General features: G+C 47.2%; 3 protein-coding genes across 7 annotated transcripts; 2 read left to right on the plus strand and 1 right to left on the minus strand.

Annotated features, from left to right (window-relative positions):
• Positions 1-191: 191 nt before the first annotated feature.
• On the plus strand, positions 192-6,937 carry ahsa1a (AHA1, activator of heat shock protein ATPase homolog 1a). The gene is made up of 6 exons (XM_026194651.1): positions 192-371; positions 845-1,035; positions 2,361-2,465; positions 2,536-2,631; positions 3,831-3,928; positions 4,016-6,937. Exons 1-6 carry the CDS (start codon positions 292-294, stop codon positions 4,220-4,222), a joined length of 777 nt encoding a protein of 258 aa, XP_026050436.1. The 5' UTR covers positions 192-291; the 3' UTR covers positions 4,223-6,937.
• A 5,244-nt stretch (positions 6,938-12,181) lies between these two features.
• On the minus strand, positions 12,182-25,899 carry LOC113037338 (transcription factor IIIB 90 kDa subunit-like). 4 transcript variants are annotated; one of them, XM_026194309.1, is made up of 19 exons: positions 25,837-25,899; positions 24,595-24,803; positions 23,670-23,750; positions 23,424-23,597; positions 21,583-21,614; positions 21,433-21,505; positions 14,938-15,087; positions 14,753-14,846; positions 14,547-14,673; positions 14,428-14,467; positions 14,237-14,332; positions 13,851-14,159; positions 13,705-13,766; positions 13,518-13,599; positions 13,395-13,447; positions 13,040-13,308; positions 12,886-12,937; positions 12,611-12,788; positions 12,182-12,530 (listed from the first exon to the last, which is right to left on the minus strand). In XM_026194309.1, the coding sequence occupies exons 2-19, from the start codon at positions 24,776-24,778 to the stop codon at positions 12,493-12,495; spliced, it is 2,094 nt and encodes a 697-aa protein (XP_026050094.1). In that variant the 5' UTR covers positions 24,779-24,803; positions 25,837-25,899; the 3' UTR covers positions 12,182-12,492. The 4 variants fall into 4 exon arrangements, with proteins under 4 accessions (XP_026050094.1, XP_026050095.1, XP_026050096.1 ...); XM_026194310.1 differs by having other exon boundaries at positions 13,040-13,305; positions 25,785-25,847; XM_026194311.1 differs by having other exon boundaries at positions 12,611-12,709; positions 25,785-25,847.
• LOC113037339 (BTB/POZ domain-containing protein 6-B-like) lies at positions 15,711-20,240 on the plus strand. 2 transcript variants are annotated; one of them, XM_026194313.1, is made up of 5 exons: positions 15,711-15,928; positions 16,359-16,622; positions 17,900-17,990; positions 18,080-18,198; positions 18,915-20,240. In XM_026194313.1, exons 2-5 carry the CDS (start codon positions 16,408-16,410, stop codon positions 19,945-19,947), a joined length of 1,458 nt encoding a protein of 485 aa, XP_026050098.1. In that variant the 5' UTR covers positions 15,711-15,928; positions 16,359-16,407; the 3' UTR covers positions 19,948-20,240. The 2 variants fall into 2 exon arrangements, with proteins under 2 accessions (XP_026050098.1, XP_026050097.1); XM_026194312.1 differs by having other exon boundaries at positions 15,711-15,871.
• Positions 25,900-26,275: the final 376 nt, after the last annotated feature.

A 26,275-nucleotide genomic window follows, 5' to 3' on the forward strand; every position in this document is an offset into this window, starting at 1 on the left:
TGTGACTGTCAACAGATTGGTTGCAGACATCAGCTGATTTATTTCCACCTGGGAGGCTTTAGGTTATTATCACCTGAGAGCAGCGTGCAGGTATAGCTCTGCTGGTTCTCAATCTGGGAGCAAAGACCCACAGCTGGCCTCAAGGTAACTGTCGGTCCCAGGTCCTCTGTGCTTTTACTTTGACAGTGCTAAGAGGAAGTGGGCGTTTCATTTTTCAGCTGGTGTCAGGCTTAGGGTTTTACCAGTGTGAGCAGCAGTGTCTCATTGGCCCTGTATTGATCAGCGATCGTGATGGCTAAGTGGGGTGAAGGAGATCCTCGATGGATAGTAGAGGAGAGAGCTGACGCCACCAACGTCAACAACTGGCACTGGTCTGTTCATCTTCATCAATGCTACCATCACTGCAGTACTCATTATACTACTATTATTATTACTACTACTTATTTATTGTAATAAATATAAACTGGTCCATGTGGCAGACAGACAGACTGATGAAGGTAGAATTCAGGTAATGCTGTTGCTATAGAAGTTGCTTCAGCTCAGTGATAGAAAACGCGCAAGAAGTTAATTTTTGAGTAATCTTTGGGGCTTCCTGCAGGTAACTGAGGGCACTGGCCTCATTTCCATGGTAACAGCCTGAATGTCATGACTGAGTAAGAAGAGGACATTTCCAGAATGATCTCAGTGTGTATGTGATACTGTAGGATGAGCTATTTTAGACTCTCAGTGTGTGTTATGTGAGCCGCAGCTGGTTCAGCACATGTTTGGAGGTATTTTTGAACTCTGTGATGTCAGAGGTGGGCGTGATTTGGTACCCGCTGACCCTCCTCTCTCCCCTGGTCAGGACAGAGCGAGATGTGTCCTCCTGGTCCTCGGAGTGCCTCCATCAGTTGCTGCTCGGTGTGCAGGTGGAGGGACCTGAGGGTGTCTGCCATCTGACCGAAGTCACTAAGCTGGAGGGAGAAGCTTCCATCAATAACCGCAAAGGGAAGCTCTTCTACTTCTACGAGTGGCAGCTGAGACTCAGCTGGCTGGGTCAGTGATCTCACTGATGATGTCGTCCATCCATTCATCATGGGAGACCATCTCAATTTGGTTCATGTGACTGACTTTAACCTTCACGTAGATGCTGTAGATATGGGGTCTCAAACTCACAACCCAGGGGCTACTTGCTGCCCCGTATATTGACAGTTTGATCCTTGAAGTGACTTTTTTTTTTTGTTAAAATGAGTTATTTAAGAAGCCAAAAATGATTTAATATGAAGGCAATATGAGCAGAGAGTACAAATATGCTGAGGGATTGGCTCTGTTAGTTCAGTGAGAGAGTCAAAAACTAATGTGTACACTTATGTCTGCATATTTGTTAAATATGAACAAAATGATAGTAGAAGTGCTGCCATGTGTCTGGCCAGGTAGAGAGTACTGATGTGTTTATTTGGTGGTTCAATGAAGGGCTTCAGTTAAGAGTGAGAAAAAAAACGTTTTGTCTTGTTATACAATATTTGAAATTTAAAAATACAACACTACATTTTAGAAAATATTTGTGTGTGTTTTCTTATTTGTTTGATTTGTATTACTTGAACACTGAAGTGGCCCTCCAATAAGATGACAGTGCCAGCAGTGGCCCATAGCTCATTTAGGTTTGAGACCCATGCACTAAACCTTTTAGCCAAAGTTCTTCTAGAAGCACGTCGCACAACATGGCAGCTATCATGATGATAACTCTCGGAGTATGTTTGAGCAGTTATTTTGAAATATTATCAGCGTTAACCCTAACTTCAGTGGTCACTGGGGAAAAACTGTAAAGAATCTTCATTGTGAGTGTTGAATAGTCAGGTCTTCATGCTTTACTTTTATTGAGCAACAAATTATTTTTCCTGCTAAATGAAGATCTTCTAAATCAGCAAGACACCATTTCCTCTTTAGCTCACAGGTTATCTGGTTGAAAATGCACATTATTCATTTATACCAGGGAGTCAAGTGCTTTTGATTTCAGTCTTTCTTTTTCAGAATCAGGTAACATTTTAAACAAGATAATCAATCTCTATGGGAGTAGAGTTCAAGCAGTGGCTCTGCATTGTGTTGGCACATGGTATTGAAAAAATATAATACTGAAGAGTTCTTCCCCACTGCTGTGTAAGCCATTATTGTAAACCAGGAGTCTTTGCTGATGATATTAATTATAACTACTAAATCTACTCTTATCTTGAATGAAAGGTTTCATTTTGACTCAGTGTCACCCGCTCTGGCCCTTGGAATACATTTGACTATGACTGCCAGAATCTCTAGCCACGTGTACAGCGGGGATTTTAACATAGGGTTGCTCTTTTTCTGTAGTGCCAACTGTTTTCTGTGTGCAGGGATGTCCTGCAGGGGAGTGAAGTTCAGAGGAACTATTGATGTGTCCAACCTGTCTGACGAGAATGACGAGGATGACCTGGATGTGAGTTTGACTTCTGATTCTGATCACATACCCTGCAACCCAGTGATGACTGCACAGATGAGTGTATTGATAATTATGTTGCTATCCAGATCACCAGCCCAACACACCTCTCCTGGACCTCATGAAGACCTCCGGCATCCAGGAGGTTCGCAGGGTTCTGGGCGAGTATGTCCAGCGGCTCAAATCAGGTGTGTTACCTAGAAGACATCAGGCAGTTTCTGACCATAAGGAGTTTTTAGAACTGTTCGTGGGTGTCTCCTCTGTGTCTCTTAAGTAGATCGGTCAGTAACTATCAAAGCCTTTTAGGGGTGGGTCTAAACAGGAAAAAGCTAGAAGTAATGTGGAAACTTGAAACCATTAAAGTTCTGTGAAATTCAGCAGTGAGAGGTGGGTGGGTCCAGGCTTGAGATAATAGTTGGAAGTGAATACTAAAGTGTTAAGAATACTGCTGATATGAGGGGGTGAGTTACTGAGACAACCAGAGTCTACAATTAACTCTAGCACCCAGCAATCCTGTCAGAGTCTGGCTGAGGCAGACTGTATGTATTGCGAAAAATAACTCAAATGCAGACCAAAACAGAATGTGAAACGTGACATGGAATAACAAAACCGAGCCGTTTATTAAGGCTGGCAAAGAAGTACAAAACAAAAGACAAAGGTGAAACTAAACAATAAACTAAACTGGGTGAATTAAGATTAAAGCATGAAAAAACCTTCAACATGAAACCTGGCATGGAGACATGGAAAAAAAACCTGGATGCATGACGTGAAAACAGCAGACGACCTGACAAGAAATGACTGAAAACACAGAAGTACACACAGGAGGATAATGAGGGAAGTGGAAACACATGGGGAAACAAGTGAGGATAACGACATCACAGGGGAAACGTAAAGCTAAACACATAGAACACAGGAACACAGAACCTCTTTAAAATAAAATGGGAAAGATAATGAAACGCAGATGTGTCAAGTTCATGTTGTCACAACAAAAGACATGAAGACATGAAACACATAAAGGACAAGGGATACTTAATACAGGGGTTGAAAACTTAAGGGGAAACTAATAAACAAATTACCTTAGAAAACCCAATGAACTTAAACATAAACCATAAACATCCAAATTAACAAAAACTCAAAACGCTGGGTAAAAAGACCCAGGATTGTGACACATCCACTACAAATGCATGTGAGCAAAACACGTTAAATCTAAGTGGAGCTTTAGTACTCTGTTTTGAGCTTCTCCTGGTGGTTGGAACGTTTGTAGTTTCAGCCCTCAGCAAGCCATTACTCTGAGACAGTCCCTAAAACGCTTCATTATGAAATTTACACCTGTAAAGATCAGCCAGGGAGATGAACCTTGGGGTAACTGTGACCTCTGATCCCACAGAGTTTGGTCAGGGAATGATTCTTCCCACCACCAACGCACTGAAGCAGCATTCATCTGTGTCGACCAAGAAGAATGAGGTTAAGACCAATAAAACCCAAGTAGGATGCTCCTCCTGTCCTGACTTAGCTCCTGTTCAGCCTCACTGTTGAAGTGCTGACCTTTGATTTTTCTGTGTTGTCCTGCAGATTAGCCCCGCCCCCAAGTGCTCCTCCAGTACCGCCCCCTGTCCCACAGGTGATCGTAACCAAACCTGCAGTTTCGATCTGAAAGAAACATTCCAGACCAACGCTCATGAACTCTACAGGACATTCATCAGCCAAGAGGTACTCGAACAGACTAGGAAGGACCAGACGAAATCAGAACAGACCAAGAAAGACAAGAACACGTTATAAATGACGCCCTATGAAAGACCCTGTTCAATTTATCTAAATGAGTCATGACCAGCCAGCAAGAAAAACTTTGTTTGATTAAAATCAGGTCAAATCTAGGCTAAAAATTGGTGTCAGACTTTTACGAGTTCAGTATGAATCCTAGGCCTGAAACTGACTGAAACCAGACAATGAAAACAGAAATACAATTAACCAGGTGATCAGAACTGGGCCCCGGCATTACCTGAAATTAGGCTGACACTATCCACTCTGCCATAGCCCAGTTACAGACTTAGCACCTGAGTGCCTTCATTGCAATCTTGGGGAACTTCAACCATGTCATCTTGGACCCGCTAATCTTTATGCAGACATTCCAGGCCACAGCACTTGCCTGCCAGTGGCCTGAGGAGGAGTGGGCTTCCAGGCTTCTGCCGCTGCTGTCAGGGGAGGCACAGATGGCGGCCCAGCCTGCCCCCGGCGTCCCGGGGTGTCTTTGAGGATGTTTGCAGGGCAGTATTGGATTGGCTCGGGTTCACCCCGGAGGACTACCGGAGGCGATTTCGGGCTAGTCAGATGTCAGCGGGGGAGCAGCCGTTCACTTGGGCTCGACAGCTGGAGGATACGGCGGCGAGCTGGCTGCGTCCGGGGCCAACACTGGCGGAGGACCAACCTGCCGGCAGGACCGCCGCCGGTACTGCGGGCAGGGGGGGGGGGCCCTCAGAGCGTCAGCTGCTGTTGTCTGCAGCTCAGGGGAGGGGAGGCGAGATCAGCAGGACGGAGAGAGGCATGTCGCATCCCATTTTGGGCACAGTTCCACAGCTTACTGGTGAAATCGCAACCAGTAAATTTGTGTAATGTTTGCCCGGCACTTAGCAGTGACACTGGGTCGACTGATACTGACTCTGGGGGGGAGGAGGTGGCGGGAACCTCTACAGAGGCCCCACTGCCTCCGGTTATGCACCCCACAGAAGATTTTTCCCTAGAGCAGTCTCGGGATGACACCCTACGCTCAGCCTATGACCAGGTGATAGATATTGATGGTCTGCTGGTGCACCCTGAAGCCTCGCGGACTTACACCCAGTTCCAGTGAGTCTTGACACTCGCACGAATGAGATCTGCACCCAGTTGTTGGTGCCACAAAGCCGCCGGGAAACATTTTCCAGGCGGCTTATTCAAACCCCATGGCAGGGCATTTAGGATGCAAGAAAACTCTGGAGCGCATAATGGCCTAATTCTATTGGCCGGGTATTTGGGCCGATGTGCGCCGCTGGTGGTGCCCAGAATGCCAGCTGGTTAACCACCCAGCCATTCCAAAGGAATGCGCCCATTACCGCTGATGGAGATGCCGTTTGAGCGCATTGGTATGGATACCTTCGGGCCATTCCACCGGAGTGCACGCGGCTATCGCTTTGTGTTGGTGCTGGTGGTTTATGCAACGTGATACCCGTAAGCAGTACTGCTGCACACCATTTCAAGAGTGTGGCCCAGGCATTGTCTTGCGAGTCGGTATTCCGAAAGAAATGCTGACTGACCAGACCACGTCGTTCATGTCTCGCACTCTGAGGGAGCTATACAAATTACTGGACATTAAATCTATTCGGACCAGTGTCTAATACCCTCAGACTGATGGGCTGGTGGAGCGGCTGAAAAAAACTTTAAAGTCCATGATTCTTAAGTTTATTCACGAGGATGAACGAAATTGGGATCGGTGGCTAGACCCCAGGCCTCCATGGGATTTTCTCCCTTTGAGTTACTGTATGGCAGGTAGCCGCAAGGGGTGCTCGACTTGATTCAAGACAACTGGGAGGAAGGGTCGAGCCCCACAAAGAATAAAATTCAATACGTGCTGGGCCTGAGAGCAAAGCTGCACAGGTTGGGGTGGTTATCACGGGAGAATTTACTCCAGGCCCAGCAACATCAGCAAAGCTTGTACAACAGAGGGGCTAGGCTCAGGCAATTTTCACCAGGAGACAAAGTGCTTGTATTACTACCATTCTCCAGCTCGCCAAGTGACGAGGGCCCTTTGTGGTCACACAGCGAGTGGGGGACGTTGACTATGAGGTTGACCAGTCAGACAGGAGAGGAGCGACGCAAATTTACCACCTCAACCTCCTTAAAGCATGGAGGGAGGCTGAAACCACTGCTCTGTTGAGCCTGGTTAAGGAGAGAGATGAGTGTGGGCCGGAGGTGCCAAATTCCACCATCCCCGCCTCCCTCCATTGTGATGACCACTCACACAGGCCCAGAGAGCAGATGTTGGTGCACTGCAACAGCGCTTTGCTGATGTGTTCTCCCCCTGCCCGGCCGAACGTCTCTCATAGAGCACCATATTGAGACACACCCTGGCGTGACAGTGGGTTCATGGCCCTACAGGCTCCTGGAGCATAAAAGACAAATTGCTGAATTGCAGAATTGAACAATATGCTGAGGCTAAAAAGTAGCCCCATAGTTATATGGTATATAAGATATATGCCCATAGTTCTTGTGGTGAAGAAAGATGGGTCTATACGGTTCTGTGTGGACTACCGCAAGGTGAATGAGGTGTCACGTTCGATGTGTACCCAATGCCCCAGGTCGACGATCTCCTGGACTGGTTGGGCACTGCTTGTTTTTTCACGATGCTGGATTTAAACAAGGGCTACTGGCAGATTCCCTTGTCTGCAGAGCAATCTTCCCTCTTAGAGAGAAGTGGTGCTTCAAAGGATAGTTGCAGATTTCTGTCAGAATGTGGAGATAATACAGTACAAATAAAATGTTCACGTTTCTCCAACGTTGTCTTCCCAACAGTTTCACTAACATCTACACTGGATGGCCAGGAAGCGTTCGCGATGTCTTATCGGGCGCATTTCCGGCGCTGATAATTGGCATCTGTCTTGTGTCAGTGACATAAAAGACGGATTTAATGCGGCATGACCATTCAAACAGCAGTCGCTTTCAGATATGTATTGGATTCAGTAGCACATATGAAAGTGACCCAGGTCGGATTTGAAAATATCGGATTTGTGCTGTTCACACTGTCATACCATGATCGGATATGGGTCGCATAGGGTCAAAAAAGTCGGATATGATGCGCTTTCGCGTGCAGTATGAATGTAGCCTTAGATGGTGTTTTCCTTGTAGCTGCGTACAGCAAACATGGGGGAGGGTCTGTGCTGGCGGACGTTGGTTACTGGCCTGGTAGCCTGGCTGCCCCTGGGTGGGTCCGGGACGGGCTTGGAGGCTTGTGGTTCTGGGGGTGCTCCGCCCCTGGGCTGGGGCTCTCTGGCTGGGCCTTGGGTCCTGGTTGTTGTGTTGCCGGGGTGGTGGGCGGGTGCATCAGCCCAACTGTAGGGCTCTCTAAATGGCCTGTATTTATATAGCGCTTTACTAGCCCCTAAGGACCCCAAAGCGCTTTACATATCCAGTCATCCACCCATGCACACACTGGTGATGGCAAGCTACATTGTAGCCACAGCCACAGCCCCAGCCCCTCCCTTTCTTCCCTCCCCATCCTCAGCTGCCTCCCTCTTCCCAATCCACCACACACACGCAGGACTTGGGGTGCAGGTGTGTCACCAGGGTGCAGGGGAGGCACTCCCCCTCTGCCCCCTTCTGGCCGCCTGTCCCTCAATTTTAATCCGCAACCTAGACAACCACATTACTCAGGTTTGGGGTCTTCACTCACCCCGCGTTCTGTTAACCATCGGGGCTGGGGGGCTGGGAGGAGGTGCTGGCCGTCGGATTGGGGTCTGGGATGCGGGGCCTCCCTGCTACTGCAGATAAGGAGGCGGTCTGCCTTCCTCTACCCCAGTGAGAAGGGTTACATCTCCTGGGTCCAGGTATGGTTTGCCCCTCTGGGGGCGGGGGTACCCGGACCTGGGATGTAGAGTATGTTTGGGGAGTGTGAATGTGTGTACAGTGCCTATTTGTGTCTGTCTCCACGTCGGGTGAGTGCCGAGTATTTGTTTGTGTATATGGGGGTGGGAATGCATGTTTGTGTCTGCGTACGCCTCTTTGTCTGTGTCTATATGTCAGCTGGGACCTAGACTCCACCTCTCTGGGAACATCTCAGGCTCTCCGAGGTATGGAGGCCTATCTCCCCTCACCACACTCCCTGCCAGTAGCTGATGCCCTCAGACGTTGGTGTGTTGGTGGTTCTTGGTGTCTGGGGCTGGGCGCTCATGTATGTACCAACTCACTCCTGGTGGCCGATTGGCAGGACCTGGCGACTGTGGCCCGGCTGGGCCCCTTCCGGTGGGTGGGGTACCCTCAGGCCTCTGGGCCTGAGGCCCGGTCCTCTCTGGCACAGCTGGCTGCCTGCAGAGTCCGCAGGCACGTCACTGCAACCCCCTCTGGCCTCTGCTCCGTGGCTGCTGGGTGACCTCTTGTTTGGGGCTTTCCTCAGCTCTTCCCAGGAGGGTGGCACAGTTGCCCCCCTGGTGGTCCTCCATGGGTCCTCGTATTCTGGGACCTCTGGATGTCTGGGGCCTGGATCTCCTCCATACCTGCTTCATGCCCTGGGGGACGGTGCTGTGGCTCCCCACACTTCCTAGCAGATCGTTACATGGAGAAACCTTTTGAATTCAAGCACAGGTGTACACACGGGTTTTCACAGACACACACTTCACCTTTCTTGGCTGCTACCTCAAAGCACATTGTGCGCTGTCGGTCTTGCGTACTGCACAATAACATTTCATATTTAGTATCGACTGTTATCTGCTGTTAGCTACTTTATTGTGATTGTGTTGTATTTATTATGTTGTTTTTTGTTTGTTTACTCTTCTGTTTTTTCTTATCCCCATACAGGTGATCCAGGTGTTTTGTTTTTTGTTTTTTTCTTCCCGCCTTTCTCACCATCTCTTCTCCCCTCTATTTTTCTTTCTCTCCCTCTCTTTCTTTCATCCTTCCTCCTTCTATCCCCCAGTCATGTCTGTCCCGTCTGTAACAACCGAAAATCAAATCAAATAAATACATAAAACTGGACAGTCAGAACCAAGATCGTCTGGTTCTGAGACCAGGGCCCTGTTTCAGGAAGCCGGTTTAGAAAACTCAGAGTGAAAAACGATACTCAGGGTTGAGTAACCCTGAACTGTCCAACTCGGAATATTCGGTTTCAGAAAGGCTGATAACAATTAGTTCAGTCAACGCGGAGTTGCTTTAACCCCAAGTGAAGCGCGCGGACGAGGATACATAAAGCCCTGATAAGCGGAGCACAGATTAAGCGAGTCACCATGGAGACGGAGGGAAAGAAGGCGTGGTCAATGTATTTTACAGCGCTTGAGGCCGAAATTCTGATGGCAGCATATGCCGATAACACGCAAATTCCGCGGAAAAAAGTAACACAGCCTCAGCTGCGAAAGACAGGGAGCATGCATGGCAAAACATAGCCGACAGAGTCAATGCGTGAGTGTTAATATAAACATTGATCTAGGGATTTCCACCCATTTAACACGTTATTTTATCATATGTTATTTTATTTGTTATTTTATACATTTTATTTTGTGATGTGATGTGAGCGCAGGTGCAACCCAACAGGCCCCAAACGTTCCTGGCAGCAAGTAAAAATGAAATATAAAAATATAGTCCAAACAGGTGAGGTGTAATTGTATTATGAGCCATAGTGCTTGGTCTGTTTGTCCGATGTAAATCAATTGCAGTTAGAGGCTACATTAATTTTCTTTCTGTAAGCACTTATTGAAATTATCTGAGCACATTACAAGTACATATTTGCTTACTCTGTATGCTCAAATGTGACCCGTTATAGCCAACAGAAAAAAAGCGGAGGCCCGAAAAACAGGTGGGGGTCCTCCACCACCACCACTCACAGAGGCTGAGCAGTTGGCCCTCAGCCAAAACAGTGGGCGCCCTGTGGCCGAAGGCATCTCTGCGGGGACATCCTCTGAGTCAATAACCCCGCAAGACACAAGTGCCTACATAAGGGGTAAATTCAAAATAATACATGATGTGCATACATCCTTTCTTCACAGTCACCTTCGCAGTGCTACTCAGTCATCTGATAAACTCTTTACCATAATGGATTATTTTGTAGTGAAGTTATTTTCCTACTGATTTTGCCTTCCCTCAGTCTTGGTTGTCTTTGAGAGCATAATGACAATGAAGTGTAAGGTGATTGGTATGTTTGTTAATTGCCATTTGGTCCCTTGTAAGTTATAAGTGACCTGTGTAAACCTCATATTCTATCAGTTGATGGTGATGGTGTACTGCATCTGGTGCAGCCTCCTGTTGAGCCAGACCAACATGCAGTTGTGAGTAATACTCCACAGATTATATGAGTTTACAGTAGAACAGCAATGTTGTTTATTTCTTTACTACAGGAAAATAATGAAGAAACATTGACAGCTGTTACAGAGGAGGAAGCAACAGAGACACTTTATGAGGTTTACATCTTTTAATACTTTGTGTACAGGAAATACAGGCGACCAATAAAGCCAGTTGAACAAAACATCTGTTTATTCTTCTTTCAACATGTTGAGGTGATGGGTCAAAAGAAATGATTGTGACATATGGTGTCTCTGACTGCTCTTCCATCTTGTATGTCCGTGGGAGGGTCAGGATGTTCATGGTTTGGATCACTGCTGATGTTTGGTTCAGAAGGACAGTGTTCTCCTCTAATTGTGGCAATGTTGTGAAGAATCACACATGCCACAATAATGTCACATGCCCTTTCTGGGGTGACCCTGAGTCTTTGCAGGCACTGGAACCGGGCCTTAAGCATTCCGATAGTCATTTCAATTCTGGCTCTTGTCCTGCAATTAGCCAGATTATATCGCTGCTGTGGGCCCGGGTCAGGGTAAGGGGTAAGCAAATAGGGTAAACATGGATACCCCCTATCACCAAGCAAGTAGCCAGTGAACTCTCCTAAGACAGAAGGATACACTTCTGAAGCAATTGGTCTTTATATATTTTAAAGTATTCTCAACTCACCATGTCCAAATTTTGTGCTCAGTGTACATTCACGGAATATTTGTGAGTCATGGACAGAGCCTGGCCACTTGGCTTCCACATTTGTGATAATGTTGGCAGCATCACATATGATCTTCACAGTGCAGAGAACACAAATTAGCATCCATTACTATAATGAAATAATTTGTTAGTTTGAAATGCTACAGGGAACTATGTACCTGTACATTAATGCTGTGGAAAGACTTCCTGTTCACATAGTCTCCTTCATTTACTAAAGGAGCAATGACTGGAATGTGAGTGCCATCTGTACAGCCAATCACGCCTGGGAACCCTGAAAATAAATGTAAAATTTAAGTAGTAGTTCAAGTATCACCACATCATGAATTAAGTTTTGGTCATCCTGATACCTGCAATTTTGTGGCATCCCTCTTTGATGAATCTTGTGGGTCTGTGACCGGGGAACACCACAAACGAGTACAGGAGACGTTTCAGTGCAACTGTAACATTCCTGACTGCCCGACAGACGGTAGCCTTGGAAACGTGCTCAGCGTCACCAATATTATACAGAAAGCTCCCGTTTGCAAAAAACCGAAGTGCAATACAAATAATATGCAATGAACTGAGAGCATGTCCGCGATGTGTCACATGCGTAATATATGGCCTGAGGATGTTATCCAAATAAATTATAGATTGTGCTGAGAAACGGTGACGTTCACACAGAAAATCATCAGGTAATGATAAAATGTCCAAACGCGCTCTGATCACTCTCTCCTGGCGGAGAGCTCTGCGGAGAATTTGGGCTTCACGATCTACTGGCTCTTCAAGGAAGGAGCACGCCATGTCCGACACTTCCTACTGTCAGGTTTCCGACAAAGGGGCGGAGACAGTCAGGGTTAGTTGTAGTAAACCTGCTAGGGGGCAGGTTAGCTTCACGGCGTGTGTCGTCATAGTGACTCACTGAGGCTTCAGCTGAACTCGCTTTGTGAAACCGAAAACCCAGAGTTTTCGTTAACTCAGGGTATACTTACTCAGTTTTTCCACTAAACCGGCTTCCTGAAACAGGGCCCAGAAAAACTCGTCACCACTGTCAGTTTCTTTATTGTGAAGGAATGTTTGTCTTATTGTTTGTTTGTATTGAAATACAGGATCAACAAACACACACAATTACATACACACACACAGCTGGTTTTAACGTCAATACAAAAGCGTCTAAAAACCTCAGTAGGAGGATCAATAAAAATGATCACGGATCAATTAAAGGGCAAATAAAAACCGATCAGTAACTCATTCCCTTGACACTGGTTATTGATCTGTGAGATATGGATCAGCTGCCTTGGCTCTGGAGCCTGGATGGAGTTTCTTCAGTTGGGTCAAAAGGTCAGCAAGCGGAGTCAAAAGATCTCCTCCTCATCTGCATCACAACCGTAATCTGGATGACGCAAATCAATAAAATCAATGAAATCAATCAATGTTACTGTAATGATTTTGAGAATAAAAGTCTGGACTAACCTCCCACCAGCTGCAGAGCGCTAACACACTCCTCCTCCTCCTCTTCCTCTTCCTCCTCCATGGGGGATGGAGCAGTTGGGAGGGTGGGGCTTGTTTCTGCTGCAGAGTCAAGGGGTGGGTTGGACTCAGTCTCTGCTGGTGTTTCTGTTTCTGTAACCACTGTGACTGTTCTCTCTACCTGAAAGATTAACATCAGGTAAACCAGGTAAGAGGGAGTAACAGGTACGAGAGGTGAGGAAGGACACACAGGTGAGACATGCAAGGAGGATGCGCACCTGATGAGCTGTTTTCTTCTTCTTTGGTGTGGAGGAAATGAGGTGGCGGAACCTGAAAGAGCAGGAGAGAGAACATCAGGATAGCGTGGAGGACAGGTTGAAGAATATTCATTACTGATGACAGGTTATTGAGAGATCAGATCAGTTGAGATACCTCTTGCCCATAATGCTGGTGTTGGCTGCAAGGTCTTGGTTACTGTCACTGGTCTTCCTGCGCCGGCGGCGGTTGAGTCGTTTTCGTGCTACGGTGGTATCGGGGGTGTGGTCGGGGGACCTGGTCGGACTTCCTGTTCCTCGGTTAAGATCTCTAAGGACATCGTAGTTGATCTTACTGGAGATCTTCTTCTTCTCTAACATTCTCTCAATCGCCTCGCCCGCTGTCAATGCCTCGATCTGGTCCCGCTTCTTAGACTTCTTCTTCTTCTGACAAAATATTCACCACATGGGGTCACAGATTAGGTGGGTGGAGCTTCAGGTGAGGCTCTTGAGTGGATGCTGGTTTCACTCACCTTCTCCTTGTAGGTGCCCTCCTCCTTCTCTTTGTTTATCCGCTCCTGTTTCTCTGGAAACACAAAAACAAATCAATCAGAATCAGTAATCAATAACACCCATCAATGATTGCTGATGAGCACCTTTCTGCTCCTTCAGGTATTCGGCGTTCTGCTTCATCCACAGCTCCGTCTTCACCTGAACCTCCTTCTCATTTAGGATGTACTGTATCACACAGAACAGGCCAATCAGAAAAGAGCACGTGCAGTTGGGTCCTTTCACAGTAAAAGTTGCTCAGGTATCTTTGTACCTGTAGAACTGTGAACTGACCTTATCGATCTCTTGATCATCAATACCTTCCAGGTCCAGCTCCTCGCTCTGTGGGTGGTCACCTGAAGGTAAACGCAGAGCTTGATTTCTAACTGCCCTATGATCTAATGGTGATGTCACCATTCTGTTACAGTCGTTATCCTCACCGAGATCTTTCTCGCCACTCTCTGATGTGTCCGAGGTCTGGAAAGTCTGCTGGAGGCTCAGGCTGGCGGCGCTTGGCAGTTTTCCCAGAATGGAGGTCAGAGAGGCAGCCTGACGGTGTGGTCCCATCGACTCCTTCTCTGGCTCTGCCACCGGATCTCCCTTCATGCCACGTACCTCCTCCTCCTGGATCACCTGACACAGGAAGTCCTCAGTCAGGTGGTGGGTGGCCGCTTGTAATTCCACATCTTCGCTCTCAACCTCCTCGGGCTCTGATGGCATTGACAAAACCTCGCCGTTGTCCTCGGGGTCTGAAAACAGAAAAGGTGGGAGCAGCTGAGTGACTGTGTGGGCATGGTGAGACAGTCAGGTAACCCAAAGAACTGACCAACTTCTTTGGTGTAAGCGGCGTAGATTCCTCTGAGTTTGGGCCGACTCTTCTCCAGCTCGGTTTCAATCTCGTCTTTGTAGCAGCTGATCTCTCCTGATGATGACAGGAAATGCACTGTGATTCAAAGATTCAATACGTAACCCCCTCTCATCTGAGGCAGCCCACCCAGGTAAAAAAGACAAACTGACCTTCGACCTCATCCAGTTTCTTAGCCAGCTCCTGCTCTAACTGCAAGAAACCAGGAAGCACAGAGTGGTTAGCTAATTGGACACCTAGCTGCTGCAGCCAATCAGAGACAAAGATGTACCTGCTGCATTTTGGCTTTGTGCTGTGCAGCAGTGAATGAGGGGGGGTCGCACTCCTGCTCCAGATCTACTCTCATGAACTCATCAATGGTCAGCTGACTGGTGGGCGTGTCCTCAAACTCAGTTAACCTGCAGGGAGGGAAAGGCGCTGAGATCTGCTTCCTGTTTTGGTGGGGGTCAGGTGTATTCAGGTGTTTGTGGGGCTCACCTCTTCCTCAGTGTGGTCTGGCAGACCTTCACCACGCCAATCACGTCCTTCACTGAACGCCGAAACTTATGCATCCGAGCTGCTACCAGGAGTGCTGAGGAGGAGGAAGAGAAGGAGTGTTAATGTCTGCTTCATGCACATTGCCGCTGACGTTTGTTGCTATAGTGACAAATTCCAGGTTGCACCTGCTCCACAGAGTCCAGAGGGTCGGCGTCCTGTGTGCATCCAGTCCCTCTTCATCCTCTGTACAAGACGAAGAGCCGTCATGGAAACCTCATGAGTCTTCGCCCCAAACTCCAACATGTGCGCAAAGCGAGGAATGTACAGACAGGGGTCTGAGGAGGGGAAGGAGTGCTTCAATGTTAATAAACGTGGCCACACAGGGTCAAAGTTCATCAGCAGGCAAAAGATCGCTTTTTTGTTGTGGCATCAGCAGAGATTTATAAACAGTATTCAAACTTAAGTTCAACTTAAGTTAAAGGCCTTGTGTCCAGCTCCGCCCACTACATTTACTGTTGACTGTTAAATCCAGAACTGAATCAGCTTTCTGGGATTTCTTTACCTGAATGATTAAATCCGCATCAGGGCTCTGTAAGTTAGCTGTGAGTTACACTGATCACACATCATATCAGAGACTGCAGAAACTATGTGGGAGGTTCCCCTCATGACTGCAAACCCTCAATAATCACCAAGGATACTGAAATTACACCGCACGTGAGGTGTGTTCACACTATCCCAGTGTTCAGCATCCACTGAGCCGCTTCTGCACTCAGAAGCTGCATTTCCGTGTGTGTGTGTGTGTGTGAGTGAGAGAGACTGCTTGTTAACACGCTTAGTATTTTTTTTTCTTCATAACAGTGGCTTGGACACAGACATCACCACACACTGTACGTAGCAAACATAAACATACGGACACACTTCCGTGTTTGGTGTTCATGAAAACATTTGCGGTTGCTCGATGGCTGCGTTCTTTTCCCGCGCTCTGCTGCCCTCTTGCAGTGCGGAGCGGTGGTGAAGGCGGTACTACAGTGTAAGATGGCGGCCGGAGGCAGGCTGCAGCGATCTGCTCGTTTTTAACGTTTACAGCGGAAGGACGCGGGGACGGCAGACGTCACACAGGTAACCCGCATACCAAAGCTCCATGACACGCGCCACAGGTCCAACGCTGAGAATCTGGTACGTGATCGGTACTCAGAGCTGTGATTAGTGATGATCGATTGTTACCGGACAGAGACCCGATCTCCTGTTCGCTGAAGATAAACAGATGTGGTGGGCGTGGCTTTCTGGGCCACACTGATGTTAATAATAACAGCGGTCTGCTGAATCCACACCTCTGCGGGTTAGATACTGTTTATTAGCTGGATCCATGTTAGTGATCAGAGATCAATGACCGCAGCGCAGACAGGTGAAGCATTACAGACCGCCTTAGTAAACACACCTGGACACCCTCAGATGAATGATATCAGCGATCAGATAATCCAGATTATGATGAGCCTGCAGCTGCTGTCAGTTGTCTGTGCTTTAGGACAAAGGAGACGCTCTGCTGTCAGATAATCTGGATCATAATCTCTGTGGATCATAACATCCCGCTCTCTCTGACCCACAGCAGGCTGCGATGCTGTGACTGCTGACTCTGCCTGCTTTCTGAGGAGGACATGGCAGCCGAGCTGTTCTCTACCAGTCTCCCTCAAGACGAGGAGGTGGAGGTTCTGGAGGTGAAGAAGAGCTTCATTCAGGTGAGCGACCTGCAGCTGACTGCCGAAGACATCTGTGGAGACAGCGGCATTGCCGCCTCACAGCCAAATAACCATGACGGGAACCCGGAGGAAACAGACAGCTGGCAAGCTTCCCACCCCACCCTCAGAGAAAGGTAAAACCCCCCCCCCAAAAAAACCCCCACCACCAACAACCACAAGCAGTCAGAGAGATAAACAACAACAATAAGAGGACAACAAATTGACTATGCAGACATTGCTTCTTTTTCATCTAAAGGACATTAAAATGTTTGTTGCTAACACAGCCCCAACACAAAGCCCCATCCAATTCAATGTTAATTTTACAGTCCTAAATTACAACAACTGTTGCCTTAAGGTGCTTTATATTGTTTAAGTAAAGTGACTAGATGTTACAATCCCATATCAGGGATTGTAACATCTAGTTTCACAAAAAAGAAAGAGAAAACCCCATTAATCATATGACCCCCTATGAGTAAGTGCTTTGGTGACAGTGGGAAGAAAAAATTCCCTTTTAACAGGAACAAACCTCTAGCAGAACCAGGCTCACAGAGGGGTGACCATCTGCTGGTGGTGGTCAGAGGGCCCGGTGGCGCCAGTGTCCGGCAGCCTCGCCTCTGTCAGTGCGCCCCAGGGTGGCTGTGGCTACAATGTAGCTTGCCATCACCAGTGTGTGAATGTGTGTGTGAATGGGTGGATGACTGGATATGTAAAGCGCTTTGGGGTCCTTAGGGACTAGTAAAGCGCTATATAAATACAGGCCATTTACCATTTTACCATTTGCTGTGAACAGCTGGGGATGAGTGGAGGTCAATGTTATCCAGTTTCATGGATAGATAAAGCTGTGTCATCTGCATAGCAGTGAAAATGTATGCTATGTCTCTTGATGATAACAGAACCCTCATCAATTGTAACCTTCACTAAAGCTGTTTCTGTGCTGCGATGAGCTCTGAAAACTGACTGAAACTCTTCAAATAAGCCATTCCTCTGCAGTTGATGTGTTAGTTCTTTGACAACTACTCTTTCAAGAATTTTTAATATGAAAGGAAGGTTGGGGATTGGCCTATAATTAGCTAACACCGGTGGGTCTAGAAATGGCGTTTTAGGCAACGGTTTAACTACTACCAGCTTGAAGGCCTGTGATACATAGCTGATTAATAGAGATAGGTTGACCATATTTAAGATTGAAGCATTAATTAATGGCAGGACTTCTGAGCAATCTTGCCATTCCTGCATGTCCTCATGTGTTGAAGTTCAGGCTCTGGCTGCTGGGCTGGGGTCTGCATACATTCAGCTTTATCATCATTCTGCATTTTTGGCTATGTTAGCTACTAAGAAATGTGATGTGCTAACCCGAGTCTGTTGTTGTCCTTGTACTTTGCTGTTGTCTGTTGATTATGTTGTGTGGCTGCAGGAACGCTCTGATGTTCAACAATGAGCAGATGGCTGATGTCCACTTCATTGTCGGTTCTTCAGGAGAGACTCAGACAGTGCCTGCTCATAAGGTACAGAACCTGTTCCCACTGACACTTTGATCCAGAGCATACGGTTTGATGCTGTGGTCCAGATTCTAATGGATTCCTCTGTATGGCAGTACGTCCTGGCGGTGGGCAGCTCGGTGTTTGGAGCCATGTTTTATGGAGATCTGGCAGAGGGACAGTCTGTGATCCAGATCCCTGATGTTGAGCCGGCTGCTTTTCTCATCCTCTTAAAGTGAGTCAGAAATCAAGACCAGGCCCACTGTTAGTGAATTAGCAGCAAGCAGAGTCCTGAAAGTAGTCTCCTTCACTCGGATGACCCCCAGCTTTGCATTCTGCCTCATGTGGAGCTACAGCTGCCTTTCTAGTGTGCCTCATTGGGCTAGGATAGAAGGATAAAGGCTAGGATAGCAATGGAATCAGAGAGGCACAGGCTTCACAGAACTACAATCTGAGAAAACGTTGTCTGACAGAAAAAAATTATTACAAAACATAAAAAGTTTTGTTAGTATCCTGAACACTTGACTCCTGAACGTGACTATGAAATCTTTTTCAGTGCAGATCTGAGTACCGCCATTAGTGTTTCGACCAAATTGAAAAGTGTTCTGTGGCAGGATCTGAGGTAGGGTGGAGGTTTGTGGTGGGACGTGCTTAAAGACTGTAGACACCGTGGGCTGGGCAGAAGGAGTTCAGCTCCAGTGATTTTGTTTCTTGAAGCAGGATTTGGTTGAAGGGACAGGAGAGTAAGGCAGGCGTTGTAGTTTATGGTGTAGCTCGAGAAAAGGGACCACAGACCAGATTTCACAATCCATCATGTTGATAACATTGAGGTAACTTCTGTTTCTGCTCCACTGTGGTGGTACACAAACCCACTACAGTCAGCTATGGATGCCGCGTGTTGTACAATTTTTGTCGAAACATGACCTCATCCTACTATTTTCTCTATCTCAGGTACATGTACAGCGATGAGATTGAGTTGGAGGCTGATACCGTGCTCGCCACGCTATATGCTGCTAAGAAGTATATTGTCCCTGCTCTGGCGAGGGCCTGCGTAGCCTTCTTGGAGACGAGCCTTGAGGCAAAGAATGCCTGTGTGCTGCTGTCTCAGAGTCGGCTGTTTGAGGAGCCGGAACTGACGCAGCACTGCTGGGAGGTGATCGACGCTCAAGCCGAACTCGCTCTGCGCTCTGAAGGTTTCTGTGAGATCGACTTGCTCACGCTGGAGATAATCCTGCAGAGAGAAACACTCAACACCCGCGAGATCGTGGTGTTTCAGGCACTGCTGTGCTGGGCGGCGGCAGAGTGTCGGCGGCAGGGCTTGACAGTGAACCCCAGGAATCAACGCACGGTGCTTGGTAAGGCCCTGTACCTGGTCCGATTCCCTTCCATGACACTGCAGGAGTTTGCAGATGGGGCAGCGCAGTCGGATGTGTTGACGCTCAAAGAGGCCCACGACGTCTTTCTGTGGTTCACTGCTACCAACAAACCCAGGCTGGAATTCCCCACTGTGAAGCGGGCGGGGCTACTGCCACAGAGGTGCCACCGCTTCCAATCCTCAGCCTACCGGAGCAACCAGTGGCGCTACAGGGGGCGCTGTGACAGCATCCAGTTTGCCGTGGATCGCAGGATTTTTGTAGCTGGACTTGGTCTGTACGGTTCCAGTGGTGGGAAGGCAGAGTACGTTGTGAGGATTGAATTGAAGAGGCAGGGAACTGTTCTAGCCCAGAATCTCAACAAGTTTCTGTCAGATGGGTCAAGCAGCACCTTCCCGGTGTGGTTCGAGCACCCGGTGCAGGTAGAGCAGGACACCTTCTACACAGTCAGTGCCGTCCTGGACGGAAACGAGCTGAGTTACTTTGGCCAGGAGGGGATGACTGAAGTGCAGTGTGGGAAAGTGACCTTCCAGTTCCAGTGCTCATCAGACAGTACCAATGGCACTGGGGTGCAGGGGGGGCAGATCCCAGAGCTCATCTTCTACTGTTGAACTGGACCCAGGGATTCAGCCAACAGGCAGGAAGTCGGAGCCTGGAGCTCAGATTCAATCAACGGACCTGGCAATTGGAAATTGGCAGCTGATTGAACAATGCCGTGGACCTGAGAGCTGATTGGCTGTCAGGTTTTTAGAAGTGTTTGGTGTATATTAAAGTCTCCTGAATATTTGAGAAAATGAATAAAGGAAGTTGTAGTTTTTCTGCTGCTGCCACTAGATGTGGCTATGTGGTCTCACACTAGGGATGGGTACCGGTGTCCGGTGCCATGATGGCACCGGTTCTGACATAAACGGTAGTAACCAGACCGAAAAGCAGCGCACATTTCGGTGCTTTGTTTCCGTGCTTTTTTTTCCTGAGCTGTGATACACTTCTAGCCAATCATTTTACGTTTCCGAGGATAGTAGGCGGGGCCAGGTACGTACGTTCTGTTAGAGCAGAGCTACAGATTAAAAATGCCCAAGGCGAAGCGGTCAAAAGTCTGGCTGTACTTCACAGCAAAATATGAAAACTCAGCAGCCTGCAACAAGTGCTTTAAGCTGATACTGTGATACTGTCAAAGGAGGTAACACCAAGAATCCGATTAAACAGCTGGCGACGCATAGCGTTTTTTTTAAAAGCCGAGAAATGCGCCGTATTTGATAGCTTGCTGCGAGACCTCACACCGTGCACGTCGGGTGGGTTGCCAGTTATCGGACCCGGAGCAACATCCCCCAAACACCCGAAGAATAGAGTCCTGGCCCCTAGCCCTGCCAGTGTAGCAGAAATGATGACGGATGATGATGGCAGCAGCAGCCGTTCTTCTCTGCGTGAGTAGCTTGTTGTCCGTGTGTAATTTACGTTGAGTAGGCTAACCACGTTATTACATTAATGCATGTAAGGTGAACTAGCAAACATCATCATAGCTACATGCGGATGTCTTCTTGTTTGATGGCAGATACTCCCTTCACCCTGGCCAAAAAGGCTAAAATGACCAAAGAAAAAGTGGGAAACAGTTAAACACGAGAGGTTTTTGGACAAAGTTTGTGTTCTCCATTCTTTAAGCACCGGTTCGAGCACCGTTTAAGCACCGGCACCGTTTCAAAAGTACCGATTTAGCAGCGGTATCGGATAAAACCTAAACGATACCCATCCCTATCTCACACTGTGGGGGATTTAACTTTTTTTGTGGTGTGGATAATGAATTTTACTTGTTGTGTTCAAGGTCACACGTGTAAAACGGAAATAAAAAATTTGAATGCAACAACAAATTATTTCAAGCCTGTATTCAGTAGAAAAGCATTGCAGACAAAAAATATAAAGTTGAAACTGATAAATGTGATTGGTGTTTTTTTTGTTTTGTTTTTTTTTATTTACAGTTTATTTCTGGATGTCAGCACATGTTGCACATGTTTATCACACTTTAAATCATCTGTGAGACTGCATTCTCTGCTTTTCCAGTGTTGTGTGCTTTAAATAAATACAATGAGTAAATAGCTCACCAATGGCGGGAGCATTGATGCAGAGCTCACGAGCCAGCAGCAGGAAGGTCTTTCCCAAGATGTAGACATTTACCTGGACACACAGCATAGAGCTCACACCTTAATGACACCACTGAGATTCCACTGAGAGTAGCTGAGGCTCGGTCTTACCTGCAGCAGATCGCTGAGGTCCAGCAGCATGTCTGAGGCTTGTATAAGGAAAACCAGGAGATGAAAGGTCAGAATGAAGCTTGTAACCTCTGTGTTTTTATCACGTTTGTGTTTGATTTAAAATTGTAAATCACTGGTTCCAGGTGTTTCTGATCACCTTAAACAGCAGAACATCTGCAGCACATTAGGGTGATGGACATCTGAATGTACCGCTGATGGATCAGTTCCTGTGACAAACCTGCATCCACCTGCAGCTGATGAAAATCTGATGTCTTTCTCCTCATACCGTATTTTCACGACCATAAGACGCACTGTACTAAAAGGCGCAGTCTCAGTTATGTGTGCCATTACTGTATTTAACACACACATAAGGCGCACTGGATCATAGGGCGCATACAAGTACTGTATGCATATTTAAAAATAAAGCGGGAGCAAACCTAAGTTCGGTACCTTACTCACATTTCTGTTACCGGTAATCGTCATCATCAACAACACACAAGCATACAAGTGTGCATATTTAAAAATAAAGCAGGAGCAAAACAAAGTTTGGTACTCACATTTTTATTACCAGTAATCGTCATCATCAACAACATACAAGCATACAAGTGTGCGTATTTAAAAATAAAGCAGGAGCAAAACAAAGTTTGGTACTCACATTTTTATCATCAATCAAACCCATCGAAGTCCTCATCCTCTGTGTCCTCATCCATCCAGCCCTTTTCATTTGCCTTAATTATGATTCCTGCTGGAAACTTCTCTTTAGGCAAAGTCTTTCGTTTAAAAATCACCATAGGCGGCAGTTTCTGTCCATTAGCATGGCAGCCAAGCACAACAGTAAAAGAAGACTTTTCATACCCCGTTGTGCGTATCGCTACCGTGCTGGTCCCCTTCTTCTCCACAGTGTGACTCACCGGGATGTCAAAAGTGAGCGGGACCTCGTCCATGTTTGTGATGTGGCTGGGCTGGATGTTTTTGTCGCCGATGTGTTTGCTGCGGAAGATGGCCAGCTTTTCCTTATAATCCGCTGGAAGTTGCTGCGCTACCGTAGTCCTGGTCCGGATGGAAAAATGGCACCGTTTCATAAAACGAAAGCACCAAGACGGACCTCCTTGGAAATGTTCAATGTTCATCTCTTCAGCTAGTGAAACTGCTTTTAGCCGAATGGTGACCGTCGAAACGCTTCTCCCGCTTGTTCTTTGCTCGATGATCCACCGCTCGAGTCTTTCCTCCAACTCGGGCCACCTCGCCTTATGTCCGCGGAAACTCAGCTGCATTTTCTTGACCTGCCGGAGCTTGTTTTCTAGCTTCCTCCATTTGCAAACCATCGATTCGTTAATCTTAAATTCTCTCGCGGCTGCTCGATTTCCATGTTCCTCCGTATAGCTGATGGCCTTCAGTTTAAACTGTGCTTCATAAGCGTGTCTCTTTGCCATTTTCAGGGTTGTTAAAACAACGATGTTCCACATAATGCACATACCTGTCCTTTTATACAGGTATGTGCGATTGTCCGGTATATACGATCAACGCTCACACTTCACCCTTTAGCGTTCTCATGGTGTTCTCTACTACGTCCTCCTTACAACACACAGGGCGCACTGCGCTATAGGGCGCGCCGTACTTTTTGAAGAAAATCTAAGACTTTTAAGTGCGCCTTATGGTCGTGAAAATACGGTAGTTTTAAAAGAGGAGATGAGCTGCACACCTGAGCTACAGGTGAGGAAACCAGTTCAGTGGTTCACCTGGCTGCATGTAAACTGACTGTAGGCCATCGCGGTTTCAGAGTTCAGGTTTGTCTCGGCAGTTTGCACATGCTCAGTGGGTCAGAGTGGTTGCTAGGATACGTGGCGTGCCCTCAGTGCGGCACACAAGGTAGAGGCAGGCAGCGATGACGTGCTCTGTCTTGCGGCCCCGGGTCAGGTGTTTGCTGACGACTAGCTTGAAGAAGTTGAAGGCGGTGTCGAGGCAGTGCTGGTTGAGCTGCAACTGACTGCCCAGCTGCTGGATCTGACGCTTACCTGCACACACACAGGCTCGTTACACCTGTGGCTCACCTGGACACCCTGCCCCCAAACAGTCAAAGGACTCACCGTTCTGAAGTGTCTGGGCTCGCGACTCTTTACCAACGCTGGTGTGGAAACCAGAACCAAGAAGTGGCGCTTTAACGGGACCTGATGGGCAGGCAGAAAGACAGCTGTTCAGAGGACTTTGACTTTTGACACTGTAGTTGCTGCAGAGCATTTTGGGTAAAGACAGGTTAGTGTTAGACACGCATCACAGGCATGAAGTCAAAGTTGAGTGTTCATTCTAGGGTGGAATGATTGTATAGCAAACGTGTTTACTGACTTTAAAAATTCAATTCAATTTTATTTATATAACGCAAAATCACAACAACAGTCGGCTCAAGGCACTTTATATTGTAAGGCAGACCCTACAATAATACATACAGAGAAAAAACCAACAATCATATAACCCCCTATGAGTGAGCACTTTGGTGACAGTGGGAATGAAAAACTCCCTTTCAACAGGAAGAAACCTCCAGCAGAAGCAGGCTCAGGGAGGGGTGGCCATTTGCCATGACCACTTGGGGTGAGAGAAGGAAGACAGGATAAAAGACATGCTATGGAAGAGAGACAGAGATTAATAACAAGTATGCTTCGGTGCAGAAAGGTCTATTAACACATAGTGACTGAAGAATACTCAATGCATCATGGGATGATGGACATCGATTAATTACAACGAGGGGAATGCTCAGGTGGACATGTTTCTGATTCTGGATGAGAAGCTTTGAAACACAGCGACTTGTTTCTCATGATGTTTTCTTCTAAAACGTGGCACTAATTAAATTACCTGAACTGGTCAGAGAGACGTCCGAAGCCTGCTTGAGCTGTATCTGTGAAACCTGGATGGACTTCAGCAAACTCACATGGTCTCTGAAACTTGCTGATGCTGCGGATTACCAGCCCTTCCTGTTTCACCCTAAACCACCCTAACCTGCCTCTGTTGGCGTCTCACCATCAGCAGACACAAACTGTCCCACGGCGGACGACACGCCTCCGCTTCCCTCCACAAACTGGACCTCGGACACGATGATGTTGTCCTCCAGAACCGAACCACAGCTGGTGCACACGGCGCTGCCACGAGCCTGGTCCACGTCAATATCAGACCCCCCGCAGGTCCTGCACACCCGGGAGCTCATGGTGGAGGTCAGAGGTCAGCAGTCCCTGAGGTGGAGAGACCGGTTAAATATTAAACTTTCACATGACGATGAGTATGAAGGTCAGACAGCAGACAGCAGACAGTGTGTGTGTGTGTGTCTTAAAGAGGATTCAAAACTCTGTGATTCAAACTTGGGTGACTCTTATTGGTTGCAGCTGTTACCTGTTTACATGTATGAAACAGTCTGATTGGCTCAGCTCAGAACAAATCTGATCAGCAGATCACTTTTAGTTAAAATGACAAGTTTTAAACCTTTTCCTACTTCCCTACACCACCACACATCACATCCTGTTCTCTGTGAATTTGTTGGATACTATTTAACTCCACCTCTTTGGCTTGCCTCCTTATGCAACACATGGAAGAGAACATGGAAGCTGTGAGTTAAGAAGACTCTGCTTAACTTTTGATAGATTGCCGTAAATGGAAAGGGATATTTCCTCACTTGAATGCATGGTTGTGTTACATCAGAGCCCTTTATTGTTAATTTTGAAGAAATTGAAACACTAAGATGGTAAGTTGCTGTTATCCTGATGTTAAAATCAAGATGACTGTTCTCTCTAAGTTGCCTACTGGGCAAACGGGTCAGCCGATCCGATGCAGTCACTATGGGTCTGCACTAGATACTGCATCACCTCGACCAACCTGAGACACACGCCAGATACTGTTCATGGGTTTCAGTTTGGCCTTCAACACCATCATCCCAGACATGTTCCACCAGAAGCTCACCCACCTCCACCTGCCAGTGGATCACCAGCTTCCTGATGCCCAGACCAGCACTGGCCTGTCACCATATCAGCAGCAGGTGAACTCAGACTCCCGCTGAGCTGCTCAATGGCGTTAGCAGGAAAATGTCGGTTTGTGATTTATGTCATAAAAACAAAGGTTGGAGTCCAGTCAGAGTTTTTTTTTCTCTAACTTTATTTAAATATTTTTAATCAGCATCGGATGCTGCACCTGGAACATGTAAACAAATATAATCGGCTAACCTGAAACACCGGGACCGGGGAGCTCCTCTCCCAGAGATCTGGATCCACTCACCGGGAGAACTTCAGAGTCTGGTCCGTTAGAAACAGTGTTCCGTCCCAGAACACATCCGGTCACCTTATTGGCTGCTAATAACGGTTATTGATCAGTTATTGATCACTGACTGTTTTCAGATTGCAGTTTGTTTTCTTCCTGTGGCGCGCTGGAGTGACGTTACTCAATAGGCACAGGACATGAGTTGGTGACGTGGGTGTGGAAAGGAAAGCATTTGAATCCTAATAATTAAACCCTGAACGAATGTAACTGTTATCACGTCACCAATATGTTATATCATCTGGATTCGACTCAATGAAACAAACCGACTTCTTTTGACCCAGAAATAACCCCGCTCCTCCCCCCAGACTGTGTTGAACGGTACCACCCGGCGCCGCCTGATGACGTTTCTCGTTCGGCGGGTTATTTTCGATGCAGTGGCGCTTTTGATGTAAACAAA

The sequence above is a fragment of the Astatotilapia calliptera genome, chromosome 15 (genome assembly GCF_900246225.1).
Source record: "Astatotilapia calliptera chromosome 15, fAstCal1.2, whole genome shotgun sequence".
Classification (NCBI taxonomy): domain Eukaryota; kingdom Metazoa; phylum Chordata; class Actinopteri; order Cichliformes; family Cichlidae; genus Astatotilapia; species Astatotilapia calliptera.